Source organism: Hemicordylus capensis, chromosome 5 (assembly GCF_027244095.1).
Source record: "Hemicordylus capensis ecotype Gifberg chromosome 5, rHemCap1.1.pri, whole genome shotgun sequence".
NCBI lineage: Eukaryota > Metazoa > Chordata > Lepidosauria > Squamata > Cordylidae > Hemicordylus > Hemicordylus capensis.
Window position 1 is genome coordinate 126,736,335 of NC_069661.1, and position 24,276 is coordinate 126,760,610.

General features: G+C 42.1%; 1 protein-coding gene and 1 long non-coding RNA gene across 12 annotated transcripts in view; both read left to right on the forward strand.

Moving 5' to 3' along the window:
- PRMT8 (protein arginine methyltransferase 8) overlaps positions 1 to 23,329 on the forward strand; it is a 424,784-nt gene extending 401,455 nt beyond the window's left edge. For 9 of the 11 annotated variants that reach the window (XM_053256302.1, XM_053256301.1, XM_053256300.1 and 6 more), the window contains 3 exons: positions 8,269 to 8,419; positions 15,952 to 16,073; positions 19,870 to 23,329. In XM_053256302.1, the coding sequence (XP_053112277.1) occupies positions 8,269 to 8,419; positions 15,952 to 16,073; positions 19,870 to 19,953 (357 nt within the window). In that variant the 3' untranslated portion in view covers positions 19,954 to 23,329. Of the gene's footprint in view, positions 1 to 8,268; positions 8,420 to 11,316; positions 13,741 to 15,951; positions 16,074 to 19,869 lie in introns of those variants that run through there. The other 2 variants (XR_008308635.1, XM_053256303.1) reach the window with 2 other exon arrangements.
- On the forward strand, positions 4,629 to 5,251 carry LOC128327489 (uncharacterized). The gene is made up of 2 exons (XR_008308637.1): positions 4,629 to 4,685; positions 4,799 to 5,251. It is a non-coding gene; the product is annotated as an uncharacterized LOC128327489 (long non-coding RNA).
- Positions 23,330 to 24,276: the final 947 nt, after the last annotated feature.

The window sequence follows — 24,276 nt, forward strand, 5'->3', positions numbered from 1 at the left end:
TCCCTGTGGCTGTGGTGCTGGTCCCTGTTCTTGTGTGTGGCTGTGGTATTGTTGTTGTTGTTGTTGTTGTTGTTGTTATTATTATTATTATCATCATCATCATTACAAACGATGCCCTTGAGTTGTCCCTTTGTGCTGTAGCAAATTTGGTTCAAATCAGTTAGGCAGTTCACAAGTTAGCCCACTTGTGCCTCTAATGTTTATATGTCTGCCATCTTGAACTGGGGTAGATTACATCTTCACAAACTATGCTATCGAGTATGTGTCCCTACAACTGTACCAAATTAGGTTTATATTAGTCCAGGCACCGCAAAATTGTTAGGGACACACACAAACATACACACACACTTCTGGGTGATCTCAGAAGTCTACTTTCCTTAAGAAAGTAGGCTAGAAAAAGAGGACAATGGAGAATTCCTAATAAATTGGCACCCCTTGGAATAGAGACCAGGTAATCTGAAACACCAAAACCTAGGGGGAAATTCAGATGAGGAAAATTTTGGAAGCATCCCTAGTGAGACTATGATGCAGGGAATAAGGCCACCCTCGTTGTTGTTGTTGTGTTTTAAAGGATACATGTACGTTTTCCCTAGCAGAACAAATAACAGTTTCAGGAGGGTAAGAGTTAAATGCGCCTCACCCAGTGCCGTGGTCGCAATCCAAGCTGGGAACCCCTACAGCTGCTTTTTGCAGAAATCAATAGAATCAGGACATCTAAGCACTAGCATCTCAATATGCTGACGCTAAGCAGCTGATGTGTGGAAAAGGAAGTCTCTCATTCATATCTCACCTTAGATGACCTCAAGCAACATACTAGAGTTCCTCAGTGGCAATATAAGGATATAGCAATATTACTGACCTACTTACAAGGATGTTGTAAAAAATCACTAAGATAATGTGTGTGAAGTGCTATGAACACATTAAAGTGCCATATAAATGTTTAATAGTGTTAGCACCTTTTTCTGTGCAGTCTCCCAGCCACAGATGGTTACAGTCATTTAATTGCTTTTCTGATCAACTCTCTGGTCATGTATCCTAACACAAAGCCTTCTGCTTTGACACAGCTGCCCAGTTATTTCATGCAGTTTAGATGAAAATATGTGGATCATGGCATTTCTCTCTAATTTTTGGCAAAAATGTGCATTTGGGCAGCTAACAAATAAAGTTTAGTATTTTAAAGCTTATTAAAGTTTACTATCTATCTATCTATCATCATCCCTAGCTTGGGATTTTGAGGCAGCCAAAATGCCTCTATGAATAGGGACTGAGTCAATACAAACCTGGGACACATTCATAAATAGAAAACTTGGTTTTACTTTTTGCATAAATAAATAAATAAAATAAAATAAATCCCCATGACAATTTTGCACACACCTACTTGGAAAAGGGACAAGAAAACCAGCACATGCCCCAGCCAAAATCCTGCCATATTCATATAAAGAATGTGTTTGTTTTACTAAATTTACCAATAATATATATGGCAGAACTAAGGGAATTTCAGCTTTTGTAAATGGACCTGTCAATTAACCCCCCCCCCTTCCCAGTCATTTGGGGTGATAATGTTCCTAACAGGTGTTATTTTCAGTCCCTGTATGACTAATGTTTGGAGGAGGCCTTGAACAGCTGGTATAAGACTGTAAAGAGTTGGTGGAAGATTTGGGAAGCTGAATCAGGAGAGCAGCCAAATGGTTTGGAGAGCTTCACACACAGAGGAGATGCTCATTGTGTCAAATATGCTTTGATTTGTGAAAACCCTTTCTTACAAGACTTTAAAATCTGAGGTTTCTTCCCTACTTTTCCAACCTAACGATTGAATGGCATTTGGCTGCCCACTATTGGAAATAGATGCTAGACCTTTGCACTGATCCTTTGCACTCAGGCTCTTCTCATATTCTTATGCATGATCTTGGGCAGGGTGTGTGTGTATACACTGCTCTATTACAGCACACTGTTCTGCGTAAAGCTCACACATCTTCCTACACCAGTGTACATCACTGAAAGGAAAATGTTATCCACAAGGAGACTGTTAGGTGGGCAGAAAGATTTACAGGATGATACATTGGAGAGTGGTCAGAATACACTGCCTTCCCCAAGAGAGGGGCCATAATTCAATAGTGGAGCACAAGTTTTAATACAGAACTATCTGGGCTGGGCGCAGAGTATCTGAGCCTCCAGTTTGCCACACACACACACACCCAGAGCAGCTATTCCCCCATGCGCTATCCCCACTCATCCACCTGCCACCACACTTTCGCCTACCCACTGCTGCCATCCACCCGCCCATCCCTACCTTTCCCCCCGGCCAGGCCCCTGACTCGGCTGCCGCCACCACCACCACCATTTTCTTCCCTCTCACCTGTCCCCGTCGCTATCCAGCAGCTGGTCGCGAACTCTCACCAGAGCAGCCACACATGGGTTTAGCAACGGGTACACCCAAGATATGTGCGTGTGTTGCAGATTAACCCACAGCATCTCCAGTTAAATTAATCAGGCCTCATTAGCTAATCACCGATTTGTCATGCCAATAACTGTGGGGAGAAAGTGCTACAGTTTGATATTAACATATTTCAGTTTGTTGATTGACATGGCAAATGAAGGCTAATCTAATGAAATAGATGTGCCTTTTATCGACAAACATTCCATATTCAGTCCTTAAGCCACTGTCCATTTTTGTTGATCATCATTTAAAACCGTTTGTTGGACAGATTACCTCCTATATTAAGGACACGAGGGACTTCATTTGCAAGCTTGAAGGAACAGTTTTATCTGACCGAGCCGTTTTAGTGACCTTAGATGTGGTGTCTTTGTATACTAGTATACCTCTGGAACAGGCACATGGAATTGTGGAATCTTTATTACTGTCGCGATCTGACCCTCATCCCCCCACGTATTTCCTTTTAGAACTACTGGACCTTATTTTTGAGAAGAGCTTCTTTAGGTTTCAAGAATGGTTCTATAGCCAGATTAAAGGTTTAGCCATGGGCTGCACTTTGGCACCTAGTGTAGCATGCCTGTTTATGGCAATGCTTGAGGATCAGTGGATTCTAAATCAGAGGACTAATCCTTTTTATGAAGATTTGGAGGTTTATAAGCGTTTTATTGATGATGTCTTTATTGTATTTAAGAACAAAGACAGACTCATGGAATTTGTTGATTGGCTGAATCATCTGCACTCAGACATCAAATTTACCAACCATTGGGATGTCCATCAAGTTCCTTATTTAGACACCTGGGTTTGGGTGGGGCCCTGGAGGCGACTCGTATTTGCCCCATTCAAGAAACCTTTACATAAGAACGCTTATTTACATTACAGTTCTCATCATCCTAGACATCTTAAGCAGGGCTTGCCTTATGGCCAATTTTTACGCATCAGGCGTAATTCCACCTGGGATGTGGATTTTGAGAGGGAGGCTGAGACTCTTGAACAACAACTGATTCAGAGAGGATACCCCCCGGTAGTGATCCAAATTGCCAGAGACCGAGCCAGGCAGAGGGATCGATCAGATCTTCTTAAGGACCAACCTCGGAAGAGGACACATAGAGTTATCTGGTCCATTGACTATACTCCCTTAGCTTTCAGGATTCAGCAGCTTATTTTGAAGCACTGGCATATAATTAATGACATTCCAGGTTGTCAGTCTCCACCTATCACGGCTTTTTGCAGGACTACTAGTATTAGAAATATACTCATTCGATCAGACTGTTTGGACACCTTTACACCTTTGCAGGCCACCACAGGTTTTCACCCATGTGGGGGATGTTCGGTTTGCCCCTTAGCAGTCCGCACCAAAGAGGTGCGTCATCCAATCACTGGTGTGTCTACACCACTCAGATTTTTTGCCACTTGCAGGACCAGGGCTATCGTATATACTGTCATCTGCCCATGTGGGAAATGGTACATTGGCATGACTGAGAGGTGTGCTCGTATCAGAATTGCGGAACATAGGTCCAGGATTAACTCACGAGTTATGGATGCACCTTTGGTCCATCATTTTGTAGAATTCCATCATATGAGTGATGATATTCGGTTTTTTGTTCTGTATGTTCATCAGAGACGTTGCTTTATGTCTGCAGACGTCCATCGGGCACTGTTGCAAACAGAAGCCTCCTTTATTTTCACCTACTAGACCTTGGAGCCAGCTGGGCTTAATACTTATCTAGATCTGTCTAGTTATCTCTAGGGCACTCTCCCCTGACTCCCATGTTCACTGGGACAGACACTATTGTCTGCCTGCTATTAGACGAGTTTCATCGTTGTCTCCCTATGGTTTTATTGTATGTAACCTGTGGAGCTGTTTGCCTCTCTTATCCTCTGTTTTGAGTTATGTTATTGGAATGCCCTCTTCCTTTTCTCTCTCTCGTGTTCACTGATGTACATATTACATCTTGTCAAGCGGGGCGTGAGTTTTGTTACACTCTGTATAATGCTTGCAGTTTTCAGGGCTCAGTATTGTGGACTTTGTGCCTTTAATTGCCTGCTTGTCATGGCTTGATCATTTATGCTAATTGTTTTATTGCTGAGTCATCCATCTGGATGCCTGACATTTACGATGCCACTTTCACCTGTGGGAATCTTCTCTCAGATGGGTATAAAGTGGAGAGTTTCTTGCCAACCTGTTTGCTGGAAACGACAGTTAGACTGATCCTTGTTTAAGAAATGGGGCACCAGCATTAATGTTGCGGAGGTTTGTATATGAGCTTATACTAAGGTATTCTTTTTGTAATGTATTTAATGTAGGGATTTATCCCTGATTGTATTACTGTTTATATTGCATTTTGTATGCTTTGTGTTGTATAGGCTGACGAAGCTCTATGGGCGAAACAGTATATCTGGAAGAGCCGTTCCACATTTCTTCATGAATCATTTTTGATTCGTGCAGAGTGTTTTTCTTTTCTGGACTTGCAGTGGGCGTTTATCACTGATTCAGCATTGAACATCCTGCCATTGAGGAATTTCACACTTCTTTGGACACTACGTCTTATGCAGTGTTTTGGCCATTTGCCATTTCCATCTGGATTTTGAACTTGTTATGGGACTTTGCCCACTCCATCCTGCAGTCCATTTTGCCTACCTCACCCTCCTTCCTTAATGCATATGCTTCTGTTTAGATATTTCATATTGTGAGAAGGTTTTTTGTACATTGTTTATTATGTTCATGTCATGGATCATTAATCATTGATTGTACACTTTTTCACTATTTTTGAATATATTTCTTTCTTATTTTGAATATACATATTTCTTACATTGTTATTTTTTGATAATCTACATTCATATCCTGTAGTCACAGTGGGAATCCTCTTTCCCTTTTCCACTGGTCCTTTGTAGCCACAGCAGGTAGTCAGAAGGAGATGTCCTGAGCCCCTGGTAGCCAGCTTATGTGGCTGAAGGGCTATGTTCAGCTTGGTTTACCACAAGTCATGAAGATCTGCTTCCAACCAAAGCTCTTTTTTTAGAACTGCCTTTTCTTGCCTTCTTCCCTGTCACTTCTGTAGTCCCCTTTAGGGCAAACTCTGTTTCTGTGTCTTGCCTTGCCTCTCCACCTTTGCGGCAATGCTAAAGGGAGTTAATTGGCTGCTTGCCTGGTTTTAGGTCTCACTTCAGGGTCAGCCTGTTGATTGAGTGGCTGCTATACTTTTAAAAAGCTGCCATTTCCCTACAAAACCATTCCCAAGTTGCTGAGCCATAAATTGGATAGCTAAATGCGTAATTCAGGGCACAATCCAGTAAGAAGCACTTTTGTACAAGCCCTGCTTGTAGCAAACGGGATCTCTGCATGGTGCTCTCATGCAAATTCCCCTTTTAGAGAAGCCATGGGGGCAGTTGACCTTCATCCTGTTCATCCTGCTAGCCAACTTACTAGATCCACACAGCAAGCTGGTTCACAGTTTTCTAATTAGGGAAGGAGACAGGGGAGGAGCCACTATTGTGCGAATGGGTTTAAAGAACCCAGGCTGCAGGGGCGTAGCCACTATTGTGCCAACGAGTTCAAAGAACCCGGGCCGCCAATGAAAGGGGCTGCCGAAGCCCCGTGGCTCAGGCTCTAGAGAAGCACAGAGGAAACTCTCCCCCCTCCCGCATGCCCAGGCTGCCGAGACCCTGGGCGAACTCTCTGTTGGTTATTTCAGGCAGCGCCAACATTTTTCTCTTTCTCTGGAGCAAGATAATGGAGAAAACGTCCTGTCAGGCAGCCAGCGCTGCCTGAAATGATGAGCTGAGAGCTCGCTCGGGTTCTTGGCAGCCCAGACCACGCCCCCTTTGCATGTGATATCACATGCAAAGGGGCGTGGCCCTCTTCTCAGGGAGAGAAAGGGGGAAACTTCCTATCGGGCAGCCAGTGCTGCCTGAAATAAGAAATGGAGAGTTAGCTTGGGCTCCTGGTAGCCCGGGCAGGATGGGGGAGTTCGCTCTGGGCTCCTCTGGAGCCCAAGCCACGTCCCTGCGTGCGTGACATCACGCACACGGGCATATGTGGAGGGGGCCAGCGAGCAAGGCCAGACCCAGGCCGCTGTTCAGCTGGCTCCGTGGCTGCCAGGCCACCAATGGAAAGGGCTGCCGGAGCCTGCAGGGGGCATAGCTTGGGCTCCGGAAGAGCCCTGATCTAAATCCCTCCGCCCACTCCGGAGAGCCCTGAGTGAGCTCTCCCCTGTCCTTTTCAGGCAGCATTTGCTGCCTGACAGCCTTTTATTTCCCTTTCTCTTCCTCTCTAGCTTAAAGATTATAAGTATACCTAAGCCACTGCCTGAACCGGTTCTTAGAACCAGGGGCCAGTCCAATTCAAACTTAGACCAGTAGCCCCCTTTGTGGGTCTGGGCTGGTTCGAAGTCAGATTGCCCAAACTGGGCCGATTTGATGTCAAGCCTGGCTCCAATCAAGCTGGCCCTAGTAGTTGGTGGCTGTTGCCCCAAGCCATTAAATGGGCCTGTTTGTTAAGAGCCAAATTACATATCACATTAAGCCCTTGACTGAGGCTTAAATAGCAAGCCATTGGAAGATCTGATTCAGATAGGGACTGTGGCAGGGACAAAGGATTCAAGACCCTCTCTTCTATGCCACGGTTCCAATCCTGATTGGATCACCCCACACAACTGTTTCTTAGGTTGTGAAAATCAAGCACTCCTGCCTCACTCATAGGCTTAACATAGCATGTGGTATAGCCCTAACATATGAATGCCAAAGGCACAAATTCCTTGTCTTCTGATTTTTTTTTAAAAACTGTTTTCTTTTTAATGTTTGACTTGTGCTGCTAATATACTGTATATTGTAGTTACTATAGAGTATAAACGAATAGCCACAACAAACCATACACCCCCACTTTCCCTATTCACCACCACAGTTCCTATTTTCTAGTACTTCTCACTGGTAAATCACTGCCCCTCTTTTGTCTCTGGGAGAGCTTTTGAGTTTGTCTTTTTTAGAAATGTCCTTAGTATGTGCCACTGCCTCTTTAGGAGCTTAGCCCAGAAGACCTTGGCATAAGACAGGTCATATGAAAGGACTGGGAAAACAGTTTCAGTTTTGCAGCAGAAGCCTGTGTTAATAGTTAGACCTATATGAATTGTTCTAGGTAAAATGGATTAGAAATTATAGCCAGTTGTCAGATAAAATTGTTTTTCTGTTTCTAACCAATTTACATTTTATGCTCTGGGCTTTTCTAGTGAATTCTAAGCAATAAATAGTTTAGTTATTAGGAAAAGTCGTGTGTGCTGCCATTCTCACATATCCATAGTAGTTAGTGTATATGGACCCACAGTATTAAATCTCTTTAGTAGTAGTGAGGAGTATATGGATCTAGATAATGTATACACATGTAGATTCACACACATTAATACTAAGCACCATCCAGTATACATTTTTTATTTTGCCATCAAAATCAAATAGTGATAAATCAAATAGTGATCTTTGGCATGAGAACAGAGGTGTTAAACATATGTAAGGGTGTCCCTATTTTCATCTAGGATGTGTTGGGAGTTATGCAACAAATGCACTTGGCATTAAAATAATATTTTAATTTTTTTAGCTTTCAAAAAGTTCCTTCTGAACATATCAAAAAATGGCTTTTACACTTACTGAAGAAATCTTGCCCTCCTCCTGGTTTGTGAAATCTGAAATGCTGCCTCTGAGCAATGTGTGCATCTTAACAGGGCTTGCACAAGAGAACTTCCCACTGGATTGTGCTTTTCCATTAGTAAAGGACATTTTAAAAATCATCAAGCTAAGGAAAGTTACACTGTCTCATCTGAATGATCTGTTTCCCACCCCCAATACAGGAAGTGGATATTTATACGGTGAAGCAGGAGGAACTGGCATTTACTTCTGCATTTTGCCTCCAGATTCAGCGCAATGACTACATTCATGCCTTGGTTACTTATTTTAATATAGAATTTACAAAGTGCCACAAGAAAATGGGATTTTCTACAGGTAAATGCTTTTTTTGGTAACCTTTTAATCGTTGTTTTCAAGCTGTGGTTCATTCCTGTGCACAGTTTCTCCTGAGGATGATCTCTTCACACTAGGGATGTGCACAAAACCAGTATGCCTAATTCTGAACTGGATTCGTACCAGACAAAGCATGTTCAGTTTTGGCACCCTGAACTAGGGGCACAGCTCGGTTCGGATTTGAACCGGTTCATAGGTGCCAGCGACATTAAATAATTTTTTTTTTAAGGCAGACTTACTATTGCAAAGCTTCACCGGCTTTGTGGAGTGCTGCTGCGGCCACGGGATGTGTGTGTCTCTGGTGGTTTCCCCTCCACACACTGGCATCCCCCTGTTTCAGGGCCATTTCCACCCTCTGTGAGTACACGGTGGCCATTTTTTAGGCCACCGCACATGCACACGAGCCGCCACACACTTACCATGAGAAACCAGGAGGAGGCCAGTGGGGGGAGGGGAACCACCAGAGACACACACACCCCCACGGCTGCAGCACCCCAGGGGCCACCATAGCCCTCAGCAGCGGTAAGTGGGCCTCTTTAAGAAACAAAATTTAATATCACTGGCACCCCTGAACTGGGCCCATACTGACCCAGGGTTTGGCTTGACCGCGGGCTAAATCAGGCCTGGTCTGGTTTGAGGTCAAGCCCTCAGACTGAGCCGGTTCAAGGTTGAGCCGGCTTGAGGTCAAGCCAGTTCTCACACAGCCACAAAAGCAATTTCCCCATGATTAGATGTGATCCCACACAGAAGTGGACCATATGTGAATGATCTAATCAGTTGGGTGGGCCTTTCTCTTCCAATGGGCTCTGGGCCCCATCCACAAGCTTCCATACACAGTCACCTGGATTGCTTGACCAGAAAGGGGCTCTCATTCTGCTGTAGCTATGTGTGAAGGGGACCCAAATAAGAGTGGTTCCAAGTCTGTACTACGGGTGGCCAAGCTGAGACCCTCCAGTTGTTGTTGACTGCAATTTGCATTCTCCCTGGCTGCCGTTTATTGTGGCTGGGGATGCTGGCAGCTGTACTCCAACAATTGCTGGAGAGCCTCAAGTGGGCCACTGCTGGCCTATACTATACAGCTGGAGTTGAAGAAGACAAGTGGAAATTTGAAATTCAGATTCTGAATGTTTACTTAAATGTTTCTAATTTCAATTTTATCTTGGTTTGGGGATTACTGAGAGCTTTTAGCAGGGCCGGCTCTGGGGGATCTGGCGCCCTGATGCAACATTCTGTTGAGCGCCCCCCCCCCGCTATAGTAAAAAATGAAAATTCAAAATAAATACAATTAGTGTGTATTCAAAATTTTACTTAATTATGTACATAATATGGATATAATATAATTATAATTATATTACTCCTATACTTAAAGAGCTATTTGGCTACCAATACACTTTTGGGCAAAATACAAGGTGCTGGTTATAACCTATAAAGCCCTACACAGCTTAAGCCCTGGGTATTTAAGATAACGGAGCAGTCTTGGTGTGTGTGTGTGTGTGTGTGTGTGTGTGTGTGTGTGTGTGTGTGTGTGAGAGAGAGAGAGAGAGAGAGAGAGAGAGAGAGAATATGAATGAGAATGGAGCAGTCTTGGCGAGAAAAAGAAAGTCCGTTCCCCGTCGTTACAGAGGTCCCCGTCCTCCTCCTATCACAGGCAGTCCCCACCCCCACCCGCAGCACTTTCTCTCCCCACCTCCCTGCCATTTTTGCCTGCCCGCCGCAGGGCTCCCTTGTGGGGCCGCCAGCCACCTCCTCTGTCATCACTGTGTCTGGTGCCATTTTCTTCTCACCGCCTCCCGCCAATTCAAGCCACCGCATGGCCGAGGGGATGGCTGTGGGGGTGCGTGTGAGTCCTTCTACACCCCCGCCCCCGGCAGCGGCAGAAGATATCGGAGCAATGCTGTGGCCTGCTGCTTGGCCCGGTGTCGCTTCCTAACTGCGAGATGCTTAATAGACTTCACTGCACAGGTGCGCCTTGCAACTGGGAAGCGACACTGGGCCAATCAGCAAGCCACAGTGTTACTCTTGTTCAGTTGCTTCTGCCGCTGGTGGGGAGGTGTAGGCGGTAGGACACACACGCACCCCCGCAGCCATCTCCTCAGCCGTGCGGTGGCTGGAATTTAATTTTTTTTAAAGGAGGTATCATCAGCTCAACTCCCTCCTGCAGACTGCGCCCCAATGTGGCACATCTTCTGCTTACTGGTAAGAGCCGGCCCTGGCTTTTAGTGTGAGAATATATATACTCACATTTGGATATCAAATCTGCGTTTCAACTAGAAGTGTGCATGGAACAGGTTCTGTGTTCCATTCCGAGTTTGAAATATTTGGAATGGAATGCAAACCAGCCCATACGTTCAGACCAAAACAGCAGGGGCGACCCGGTGTTTCAACAGAACAAACCCGTTCCATTCGCAGTGTTCCTGCTTTAAATAAAAAAAAAGTGATGGCAGCACTGGGGGTGGTGGCGAGAGATACCTTTAATATTAAATTAATGGAAGCTTTCTCTTACTTGCTGAACGCTGAACACTGTGGTGTTCCGGCCGGCATCCTGCACAGTGGTGTGTCTCCAACCGGAGCCCACATCACTTGGCCTCCACAAATACTTGGGATGCTGGCCGGAGCACCACTGCTGCAATGCCTGGCAGTGCCTGTGTTACCACTGGTAAGAGAAAGCTTCAATTAATTTAATGTTAAAGCAGGTACCATTAGAGCTTCCATTAATTTAATGTTAAAGGTACCTCTCATGCTCTTTTGGCAGCTGCAACTGTATTTGTGTGACAGGATCATACATAAAGATGATCCTTACCCTTACCCAAAATTCTGATAGTTTTAAATCATGAGGCTGGTAGCCATATGTTGATTTTGGTTTTGTATTGGAATATTAGGATAACTTCATACATCACAGAACAGGCAATTGGTGGCTTTTGGGAAGACTTATAATGGCTCCTCCAGAACCCATGAATCAAGCGCCTGAATCTCAGAACCACTCGTCAGCAATGGAATGTACAATACAAAGGCAATTGTGCCTCTGAGCACATGCAAAGTGCATATTCTTCACTACAACCCACTTTCATATTTAGGGTGCAAATGTACATCTTTGACATGTCTTGAGCGGTTAACCACTGCAATAGGACAATCCCATGGATGTCACCATACATATATAATAGATCTGTGCTTATTTTGTAATGCATAAGATAAGGAAAGGAAAGCTAGCTATCAGAGTGCTTGTAGAATACCCCCCCACACACACACACCCTTAATAAAGTTCACTTTAGTTCTGTTCACTTTGGGGCTGCTTTGGCAAAAAACCAAAAATAGATAGATCAGATTTATTACATTATAGGATTATGTTTTGGCCAATAAGTGCTTCTGTGATTATGATCTTGTACATGCCTATTTAGGATATAGCCATGAAAATTATGCCACTATATATCTGTTTGTCTTTCAAGTGCCTCAAGACCCTTTAATTGTGGGAGTGATGCTCAGGGGCTGCTTCAGTAAAGTCGATGGGCAAGCCTTCCTTAGCATGTTTAATTTAGTCCCTTCTTATTTCCAATGTTTGACAGGCACACTTCCAAAATAATCTGTTTTCATTAGATGGTGGACCTTAGCCTGTGAATCAATGTGGTGGCAACATCCAACTGTCAAAGGACACACTGCATAGCTTCAAAAGCTTTTCCCGCCATCCTGTGGTTTTGATTATGCTGAGGGAGTCTCAATGTTTAAAATGCTAGAAGAAACTCAATTTAGTTTGTCACAGATGGCTGCAATTTCACTATAACCAGCACAGTAAACATATATCACTGTCTACAGTAGATAACAGTTTAAATTGGATCTCTTTAGTGTGGAGAGAGGGAAGGAGGCAGTGACTGGTTGCTATAAAGCCAAGTTACAGACATGCCAGGAAAACTCTGAATGTATAAACATGTTCATATCTGTCAAGCCATATTTGACCCAGACTATCCCATAAACATCAAGGCTAATTGAACTCAAAATGGAGGAGGAAGTACCTCATTTACTTGGTTTTAAGTGGCTCTCCTTCCTGGATAGTCTGGATGGTTTGGAGATTCTCTCTTAAGTACTCCCACAACACACACACACACATGTCCAGCAAGTGATGTTTCCAGGACTGAGTTTTAAGCAGGGATTTGAAGGAACTGAAAAAGAGGTAGAACCACATAGCTATTCTAGGAATAGGGGAGAATAAAGGGGGAAGGGTGGGGCCATTTGAAGGAGCAGGAGGCTTTTGGGCAGCTGAGAATAGTCGAGCTGAAAGAGGTGAATATATAGTTACTATGACAACTTACAGAGAAATAACACACATTTATTTTATAACCTGGAGCTTTTTCAGACGACAGCTTTACTACAACTTTACTTTGGGAGGATGGGTGTGCATTCATATATTGATCAGATTTACCCTGAAGTCTGTGCGATATTTAAGACAGCATTTCACACATGATTCGGGTTATCCCCTCCATATTGGAACCTAGCCCAATTTATGTCCGGGGTTAAAAAATCCTCTTTTTGCATTGGAGTATCCGTTATGCCCTGAACTCGCAGTAAAGCCTCGCAATAAACCCGCAGTAAAGCCTACAGTCTGAATAGCCTCCTGGGGGAAAATAGACAGTGATGCTTGGGGAAATTAAGAGATTTTTCAAGTAAGATATACAAATTGAGAGAAATTGATACAGCAACCACAAACAACTTCCATAGAGGGCCAAGATCTTGAAATTAAAAGGTCTAAATATTGCATTATGCAAGGAATTAAAATTCACACAATACTAGGCATGTTGTTCTGGTTTTCAAAAACATTTTACAAGAAATTATTCTATTTCTGACGTAGGTTTTGTCCTGTGACCGTTTAATTTAATAATAGACTGGGCTGTTTTTTTGCAGCACATTTCCCCTGGATACAGGGACGCACGTAAAAGTAATAAAAAGAGTTAAGAGAAAAAAACCGTTTGGTTCATCTGCAGTGTGTGAAACAGTGGAACTGGAAGAAAGAATAATCACAACTCTGAATATTTCAGTGTCACAAAATTCAAATTTTCAGAAAATGTTGATGGAATTAAGAAAAAATATTGAATGACTAATGTTGTTAGCAGTTTCCGTTTATGGTATGAAATTTAGTGTTAGATTTTCACTCACATACTGAAACTGGAGTTTCACATACTGGAGTTGAATACAGATTACAGTTTGAAAGGGAATTTTGAATTTGACAGAGAAAATCCAGTCCTGTACAAAGCTATGGTAAATATTCTCAATTTTAGATTATTGAGTACTAGAATTAAAAAATTTAATGGAGTAGACATTTTTCTTAAACAGTTCTTATAGTGTACACATATTCACCTTTTTGCAATTGTATCTGGTGCCATTGCTTCTCCTGGCTGCTTCTCCTTTATACCTCCCTGATTAGCAGTGTGGGTGATCAAAGCCAATCACACAATGAATAAGGTAATGATGACACAATGTTATGTAGCCAATCAGATACGATGTCACTACAGACAAGTTAAGGCAATTAAGAATGAGGGCAATGTAAATGAATAAGTAAAGATTTCACAAGAAGTGTAGAAATGTATTTTGACATAGCTGAAAATGCTAACCAAAAAAAAAAAAAATCTAAGTAGTTCTGACTCAGCTCTAATCCCATATGTTCTGTTCTGAAATTCTGACTGTGGCAGACTCCAGAGAAAACTGTGAATATTGAATTCAATTTTATTCATTAACTCTATTATTCATCTAGAGTTAATTTTCAGTCCTTTGGAATAAATTAGCATTTAGTATATGTGTTCCCTTTAAGTGTGCTGTTAACAAAGTTCTTCTTTATCCCAACAGATATTATCAAAATATCTTAGAGGTCACCCAAGTCATTTAGAAAAAAATAGATTGCAGTGTATTTAAAGACAATGGCCAACATTCTGCACAGCAGAGTGCCAACAATAGGGACCCACTAGGGCTGATGCAAATGTGAAAGGCAGTCCTACAGTTTTGAGCAAGAAACTTGTTGCACAATGACTTAAAAGAGCATCTGAACAGTTGTGCAGCATTACTTCCATTGTTTTCAAAATGCTTCCCCCAAAATTCTCACAATGCATTGGATCACATAGTTCAATTTTAAAAAATTCTGTTTCTCCTAATGTATAAAAGAATGAATATAGTGTTCAGCTCCATTTTTCTGGGGTCAAGGAAATCAATGTACATGTTATTAGGACTGTCAAATAGATTGTAGTTAGTTAGCAGACATAAATATAGAGTTTAATGCATTATTTCTATCTTTCATAGTTCTGTAAGATACAGATTCAAAATATATTGAAAAGAAATTCTAATTTAGTAAACATTTACATTAATAATTAGGAGTCAGTTATTCTAGGGTCAAAAGACACCTTGGTTTAAGAGAAGAGTTCAAACTCTTAAAAATGCACTCATGCTCCAAAAAGCATGGACATTGTAAAGGCACCCAACATTAACTTCTGTGTCATATAAGAAATAACCATGTTCACAGTTTCATATATTGTGCTCGCTTCTAAGTTAGCCTCCGCACATCCTTCAGCCCCTGTCCTCTTCTTCTGCAGATTGGGGGAATCAGGTAAGCCAGAGAGTGCAAATCAAGTCAGCTCCACTCTCTCTCTCAAGCACACTTGCACACATGCATATGCAAATACATATGCTGTAGCAGTAACATGCCACAGCAGTACACACAGCATACAACACATGCAGCATCAACATGCTACAACATGCACAGACGCAATACACTGTAGAAGCCCATGCACATCAGCAAGCAGCAACCTGCCACATGTAAACTCATGTAGCAACAATCCAAATATACATGTTTGAAAAGAAGCCTGTGGGAATTAAAATTTCCAAGAAAGTGCTGTATCCTCCTGCAACTCTAATGTTTTTGGGAAGCCTACTCTGTAAGGGATGCCACCTAATGGTACAGCAGGGAAGTAACTTGCCTAGGGAGCAAGAGGTTGCTGGTTCGAATCCCCACTGGTATGTTTCCCAGACTATGGGAAACACCAATATCAGACAGCAGCAATATAGGAAGATGCTGAAAGGCATAATCTCATACTGTACAGGAGATGGCAAAAGTAAACCCCTCCTGTATTCTACCAAAGAAAACCACATGGCTCTATGGTTGCCAAGAGTCGACACCAACTCAATGGCACAACTCTGTAAGGACGACTTACCTACCAAAGACCACCAGTCAACAGGAATTGTCACATGAAATCACTACAGTCATTGTTTGGCTGAACAGTTATTTTATCAATCCAATTAAAGAAACACACACAACACACTCTAAATGAAGCACAGTCCTGCTTGACAGTAATACAATTAAATTGATATGAAGTTCACAAAATAAATGGAAGGACATCTAAACTTGATGCTGTCATTTCAACAGTTGTTGCTGTGCCTGTGAAACGGAGAAAAAATATAACACAGTCGCTGCCACAATGATAATAATATAAAATAATAATATGATAGATAGATAAACAAACACACAAATATCTTTTTAATAGCCCCAGATGCTCCTTATACCCACTGGAAACAAACTGTCTTCTACTTGGAGGACTACCTAACTGTAAGAAGAGGTGAAGAAATCTATGGCACCATATCCATGAAACCAAATGAAAAAAATGTGGTAAGTTGGGCTTGATTATTTACCTTCCAGGTGCTTCCATTTTGTAGCTTATGGATTTTACCACAAACAGGAGCAGTCTTTTAGCACATCACAGATTTATGGTGATCTGTATCCAAACACAAACATTGTTTGTTTAGAAATACAAAAGTGACATTTGAAAGATAATTTCAGGTTTCCTTCAATGAGAAGTACTGAAGAATTTTCTCCATATCCCTAGTCTGGGCCTTGTACACACAACCATTTTGGGCAGCTGTTGGCCTGGGAATACATGGATGTCTAAATCTAGGACAAAAGTCTTCAGGTAGCGGTAAAGAGAATACCACATCAGGTTCCAATGTGTAATAAAATGTTTGTAACCACCCACTAAATTGCCCTGTCAAGTGATTTCAGTCAGAAATCTGGCCTATGCAGAAATCTGGTAAGATTTGTTTATTTATAATATTCACATCGTGCTCATCTGCCAGCCAAGGAGCCGCAGAGCAGGTTACAAAGAAACATATAAGGGGGAGTCAATAAATAAAGTGAATTTACACTTTTTCTACAGACTTAGAAAAAGTCCATTATGTACTCATTACTACATACCTAGTATGGGTATGGGTGCGGCAACATGTTGCTTGGACCCTTGTCCCTCCTGGCTGGTTAGAACAGCCGGTGGGAATGTTAATTCTTGGCTACGGGAATTGGTTAACTCATCGCTACGTGAGGGTTTCGTGCCAGCAGCCCTTAAAGAGGCGATAGTTCGCCTTCACTTGAAGAAACCCTCCCTGGACCCTGAGGTCCTTGACAACTATAGACTGATCTTTAACCTCCCTTTTTTAGCGAAGGTGTTAGAGAGGGTTGTATGTGCCCATCTTGAGAGGGTCTTGGAAGAAACTTAATTCTTATCAGTCGGGTTTCAGGCTTCGGCATAGCACAGAGACAGCACTGGTTGCTCTGGTAGATGACCTTCTTTGGGACCTTGAGGAGGGTAGTGTCCCTCTCTTGGTCCTTTTAGATCTCTCAGCGGCTTTTGACACTACTGATCATGCTATCCTTCTCGACCACCTGCGTGGGCTGGGTATCGGGGGCACTGTCTTACAGTGGTTCCATTCTTACCTTAGTGGGCGTGTCCAGTCGGTATGCATTGAGGACAGATGGTCTGACCCATGGCCACTCCTTTATGGAGTTCCCCAGGGTTCAGTTCTTGCCCCTGCCCTCTTTAACATCTATATGAAGCCGCTGGGTCAGGTCGTTACCCAGTTTGGGGTGAGATTTCATCAATACGCTGATGATACTCAGCTGTATATTGCCATCCCAGACCATTCTGGGGATGCTGTTTCTGTGCTTACTTGATGCCTGGAAGCTGTTAAGGTCTGGATGAATCAAAATAAGCTCAGACTGAATCCCACTAAGACTGAAGTACTTTTACTCAGCCCTCGTACCGGGCAACAGCTGGATGTGAACCTTGTTTTAGATGGGGTGGCGCTGCCCCCAAAGGAGTTTGTTCGTGATTTGGGGGTCCTTTTGGACTCGCGCCTCCTGCTTGAACAGCAGGTGGAGGCTGCAGCCAGAAGTGCTTTTGCCCAGCTTCATCTGATTCGCAATTACACGCTTACCTTGATCGGCAGGCATTAATGACAGTGACCCATGCCCTTGTTATCTCCCGCTTAGATTACTGTAACGCTCTCTATCTAGGGTTACCTTTGAGGATGATTGGGAAGCTACAGAATGCAGCAGCTCACCTACTCATGGGTGCCAGAAAATATGACAGGGTAACACCTCTCCTGCAGTCATTGCACTGGTTGCCTATTCACTTCTGAGTTCAATTTAAGGTCCTGGTTTTGACCTTCAAAGCCTTGCGGGGTTTGGCACCTGTTTACCTACAGACCCGCCTCTCCCATCCAGTTACATCCCATCCGGTCAGATCATCTCAGATGACCCTTTTGTCGGTCCCTGATTTTTTAGAGGTTTGGGGCGCTAGGACCCATGAAAGGGCCTTTTCAGTTGCTGCCCCACTTCTCTGGAACTCCCTTCCCTTCAGATTCGTTTAGCCCCTTCCTTACTGATTTTTAAATCTCTATTGAAGACTTTTCTTTTTCGCCAGGCTTTTGCCCTGTAGTTTACCTATTTGTTTTTTTTCCCTTTTTTGTTAGTTACTTTAGTTTTTAATTTAGAATGTAATTTTAATGTTGTCTTGCTTTGCATGTTTTTGTACACCGCCCAGAGTCTTCAGAGTGAGTGGTATATTAAATGTTTCTAATAAATAAATAAATAATAAATACCATCCTATTGCATGTCTGAACATGTACTACTTGTAGTTTCCATATAAAGTTGGCAATATTTGTCACTGGAAGTTTTCTTCTTTCTTTCTTCTTTTTCTTATGAATATTTATACAACCACTTTTCAAAATGTTTTCAAAATGGCAGCTCTTCTGTCAGATTTTACCATAGTTCGACCACTATTTATCATTCAACTTTTACTGACAGAAGGGGTTAAATCAAGTGAAATTTACCATAGAATTTATGCACAATATGGAGACAGTTGTCTATCATCAAAACACACATGCAGGTGGTGTGAACTGTTCAGAAACTGTTGCACATGTGTAGTGAACAGACATCAACCAGGTAGACCAGTAAAAGAAATGCAGTACATAGCTTGCTATGCTCTTTACCAAAACAATTTTTCTCTCCTAGAATTAAAATGCTTGTCAGTCATTAGAATAAATGTGTCAAGATAGGAGGTGGCTATACTGAAAAATAGTGCATGTTTCTGGAATATATCATTTTGATGATATACTTAAATTTACCTTATTTATTGACTCCCCCTCATACTAGGGATGAGCCCGAATGGGCTCAGCAGCCATGGGCAGGGCAGGGAGCAGTTCCCTTAAAAATCAGGCAAGCAGGGCCTTACCTGCTCCTGAGATGCCCCACTGCTTTTCCTGGTGTGGCACTTGCTCTACAAAAGGCCATGTGTGGCCTCAGCATTGCTCCCTGCAGCCGGTGCATGGCATAGGCACACACATGGCTGCAACAAAGGCCTTTTGTAGAGCAAACACCACACCCAGAAAAGCAGTGGGGCAGTGCAGGAACAGGTAAGGACTTGCTTACCTGCTTTTTAAGGGAACTGCTCCACATCAAATTGGTTTGGCTGTGGGTGCCCGAGCCAGTTTGGTGCTTCCTTAAGGAAGTGCTGAACCGGTTTGTGCACATCCCTTCCTCATGCAATGAATGAAGACAATAACAAATTCGTAACCAATTAAAAAGCAGAGCAGACAGCCAATCCAACAAAATACCATAAAATCAGGTTTGAAAGGCCTGGGTAAATAAAAAGGTTTTCACCTGATGTTGAAAACAGACTTGGCTCAAGGTGAATCTCTCTGAAGAGAGAGTTCAGGAGCCGTGGCACCACAACAAAGAAGGTCCTTCTCCAGGCATCACCCCACTCACTTATGATAGGAACATAGGAAACTGCCATATACTGAGTCAGACCATTGGTCCATCTAGCTCAGTATTGTCTTCACAGACTGGCAGTGGCTTATCCAAGGTTGCAGGCAGGAATCTCTCTCAGCCCTACCTTGGAGAAGCCAGGGAGGGAACTTGAAACCTTCTGCTCTTCCCAGAGCGTTCAAACAAGCAGCTTCAGCTGTGCTCAGAAATAAACCAGGAGCCAGTGTGGCTGTTCCAAAATTTGCAATATATGATTCTAACTCCCAGACCCAGTTATCTGTCTTAACTGCTGTATTCTGAACTAACTGCAGTTTCTGCAAGATTCTGGATAAATTGTATAAAATCGTATGTGTTGTCTTCATTACAGCGTGACCTGGATTTCACAGTAGATTTGGATTTTAAAGGGCAGCTGTGTGAAACATCTATATCTAATGACTACAAAATGCGCTAGCAAGATGCCCTGTTCAAAGGATGGAAGAGAAAAGTACATCGATTCTTGACCTGCCACACCTCAAGCTGGGAACAATCACTTGCAGGACTCTTTAACTAGACCCTTGAAGTTATCTCTGACAGAAAGTTGGTAGCTCAGTTCCTTTGCTGGCAGCACAAAGTGCCAGGGGTTCTCAAAATGAATGTACAGTATATAGACCCATAGCTTTTGTCAGTTGTCTAGGCAAACTAAAGCAACAGTCCTGAGTGCTCTGGTTAGTTAGATGGCAAAAAGACTCACATATAAATTATGTTAACATGCTACAAATTTGGGGGTTCTTCCCAGCTTTGCATGCTATGGGTATTTTTCTTACCGATAGAAGACTTCTTAAGACATATTGTCGTGAATAGATGACTGAGATTATTTTCAGTATTAAAATATAGACCAACATTTTCTATTGGAAGGATTCTGTGGTTTGTTTGTTTGTTTTCAAAATAGGAATTTTATTTGTGATTGGTTTGTTCATTCTCCATTCATTATTAACATCCTCTTAACTGGGACATCACAGCATTAGACTGCAATCCTGAACACAGTTATGAAATTCCACTGAAGCCAGTGGAAGTACTTGAGCAGGGTAGTAGCCTTAGTTCTTCTTGTATTGAGCTAGTGAAGCTGAGGTTCTTGATTTTTGTTTGCTGTCCTCCACTGCACCTTTCAAGAAATGCTTTATGCTGAATGTTAGTGCAAGCTAGAAGGTGTATTAAAATAGTACATTTTTTAAAAGCACAGCTCTTTACTAAAGTCCAAGCTGAGAAACACATTTAGTTTCAATCTCCAAGGTCAGTTTCTGCTTCTGTAAATGTGGATTTCTGGTTCTAGTTCCATTACAGTTGGTGACTATTTCTATAAATAGATGCCTAACCTGCTGGTTATATTTTTGAGAGAGAGAGAGAGGCCAATGCTTCAACTTTCATCACTTTTGAATGTCTGTGATGATGAGTTGTCATCATTGGAAAGTGCATGGAAACCTCTCAAAATTTAACATCTGGCATTTGAATGTGAAGCATACAGAGCCTTGAAGTGAGTCATGCTTTTTGCCATGGTGCATTTCTTTCTCGCTACACACTTGTTCTGTTTCAAAATAAACACAGACTTTGTATTTATTCTCCAATGGCTTTCTTTTCTTTGTTATTTCTCAGATAAGTCAAGAGTGTCAAACATAAGGTGCTGGAGAATATGCTCAGGTCTTTGGGGGTCCCTAATAAGCAGGGCTGTGTATATGCTGTGATTTGGTGGGAGCACAGAAAAAGCACACAACATGGCAGTGGGCACAGAATCAAAATTCCATAAAAGCTCAGTTTTGAACTGATTATTAAAAAATCCAGGATTTTAATCTTTAGGGTACAGAAAATATGCTTGAATGTTGTGGGGAGGGTGGGGCAATGCCTGCTGAAATCCCAACAGTCAGAGAGGTGGTTGAGTAAGAATTTCAATCTCTGGGAATGCCTTTGCCACTCCCCAAAACTGCAAAAGCTAGACAAAACTATGCAACACAGCGAAACATGCAGAATCAATTATGCAAACTAAAAGAAATTATGCAGATTTCCCCTATTTGCATAATTGATACAGGATGCAGAATTAAGGTGGCTTTTTAAAAAGGGGGGGGCTTTGGATTGCCTGAGTGCGGGATTTTAATTGCAGTACACACAATCCTGGCAACGGGACCCTCACCACACTCTGCAATTCATTAGTGATAGGTAGGCTTCCCTCAGTTTGCCTTGCAGTACATTTCATTTGGTATTTCTAAGCTTTCTTACAAAGTTCTCAGAACATGCTCCAGCCTTTCTGAGCTTTTTCTGAGAAAGCTAAGAAAAAACTAAGCACAGGAAAATTCATCCTCAGCCACCATGCCGGTCCTCATAAAGGAGGACAACCAGTGGCAGCTGGGTTCACAGGAAACAGGCGGAACCTTGTAGGCCTCACTCTTAGCTGATCTCGATTCTCCTGAGCATGCTCAGAAGCATCTAGGGCAGTTGAGGCTTGCCCTGTCAAGTCCTGCCCTCCAGCAAGTTCCTCCACTCCTTAATAAGGGTAGGTTTGCTTGGGGGGAAGGAGGAGAACGGGCAGCAAGGGCTAGGTGGTGTAAGTGAAGTAGTCTGAGTTCAATTTATAATGGGGTATTTGTTTCTTAACTGGGGATAATTTCAAATATTTTCAGAACTCTCAGAAATCACAAATGGCACGCTGTCCAACTTATTCACAAGTATTCACTGTCAAAATGGCCCAAGCTTTCCATTTAAATTACTGTATTTACCTGAGCAAGACTAGGTTTTCCCCAAGTTCTTTGATGTTAGGAAGGCGAGGGAAGGGGCCATCTTAAATTCAGAGTGTTCTTCCTTTGGGGTAAATAGTATAACATATTTAACACATATTTTTAAGGGGGTCATCTTAAATTTAGGGTTGTCTTCTATTTGAGTAAATACAGTGTTTCATGTGCTTGAAACAAGCTTGCTCCTTGCATCAGACAAGTGAAGCAGAGAGGCATCAGGAACAAGTAATGTGACAGCAGACCCTTTCCCCACTCTTTACCCTTGCAAGTTAGATTCTGTGAAATGAAACATTTGCAGTGGGGTGAGCTGCAGGAAGAGGAATTTGGGGAATGGATATTTATCAAATGGAAGTATAATTGATGTTCTGTTGGTGAAAAAGTAGGAATGAGGTCCCCGGGAATCTGCTGAGAGGGGAATTTGTCCCTCCAAATCATTTGGCATTTACACCTCTGCTTTTTGTAGTGTCAAGCTTACAGTGCAAACTATTTGCTGAGCCTGGAGAATATTCTTTTTTAAAAACATCTTTCTCTTTTTCCTCTGTTTTTGTTTGTTTGTTTTGCTTTAAAGTCATTCATCTTATTGTTAAAATGCTATTTATATATCTTGATATATGAATTGTAAGGTACTTTTACTCTGAATGTAAGGCATTTTCATCAGCAATAAATGTTGCTTTTCCATTTTATGTCTTTCAATAGTTAATAGCATTTTTTCCAACCTAAGTACAAAAACATTGGATGTTCATATGGTGGCGAAACTAGCTTTCTGTTTGAAACAATTTCTTCTCAGTGGCTAGCTAATGAAAAAAATTAGAAATTTGTTATTTGCCAACAGTGCTAAAAGTGTAAAATAATATGTAAGCTTTCCTGCTTGGTTAATTGGTTAGTTCCTGTTTTGCCAGTGTTGTTATCATCTTTTAATCATTTGGAAATATATTACTGGGGGATGTATTTCATTATTAGAAAGATGAGCAGTACTTTCATTATTTTCTGGTCTAAAGATTATGGTCTTGGGACCGTGCTACATGGTATCTATGTAGAATGAAAATAAACTGTACTTTGGCAGTAAAATTGCTTATACTGTAGTGTAATTTATCTCAAGACTGTAGGCCAGATTCCACCAAGACATTTTTTCTTCCCTCTCAAATGTTTTTTAGAGACTCTTCTGCAAATCAGCTGTATTTTGTTTTACATTCCAGCCACCACAGGTTGTGGATAAAACTTTCAACCCCCTTTTCACAAATGAGGACAGATGGTCTAGAGAGTTATGGACCATGTCTGAATGCTAGATGCTGGGGACACACAATCGGGGTAGTCATTACCTTTATGCCATGCTTGTGAGCAGGGGTGTGCATGAATCAATTATTACAATTCAATTCAAGTTTGGATCTAATTGCAAAAACCTCAAATTGATTTCTTGAGAACAGCTGGCTTGATCAGCTGCCTTGACGAATCAACTTTGAATCACACAAATCAATTTGAGTGATTTGACCACTTTGAGTGATTCTCCAGTGAAAAATTGGGATTGGCAGGTAGACCAGCCCTCTGTTAGCAACAAAGATTTTATTTATTTTATTTATTGTTAAATTTATATACTGCCTTTCATTAAAAACAATCCCAAGGCGGTATGCAAAAGTTAAAAAACATATAATAAAAGTGACAGTTAAAAGTATTAAGCGAAAAATATGACAAAAATCTGATTTAAAATATATAAAATACAAACATAAAAACTGTATACAGATAAAAACACACTGAAGCAGCAATAAAACAATCATGTAAAGGCCTGGATAAAAAGCCAAGATTTAACAAGCTTTCTAAAAACTGTGATGGAGTCGGAGGAGTAAATGACCACTGGGAGAGCATTCCAAAGTCTGGGGGCAGCAACAGAGAAGGCTGTTCTCTGTTCCCCACGTGCATGACAACCGAGCCTCCCTCATTGTCAGTACCCGGAGCAGAGCTCCCTCAGATGATCTCGCCAAGTGGGCAGCAACCCTTGGGAGCAGTTGTGAAACTTTCCT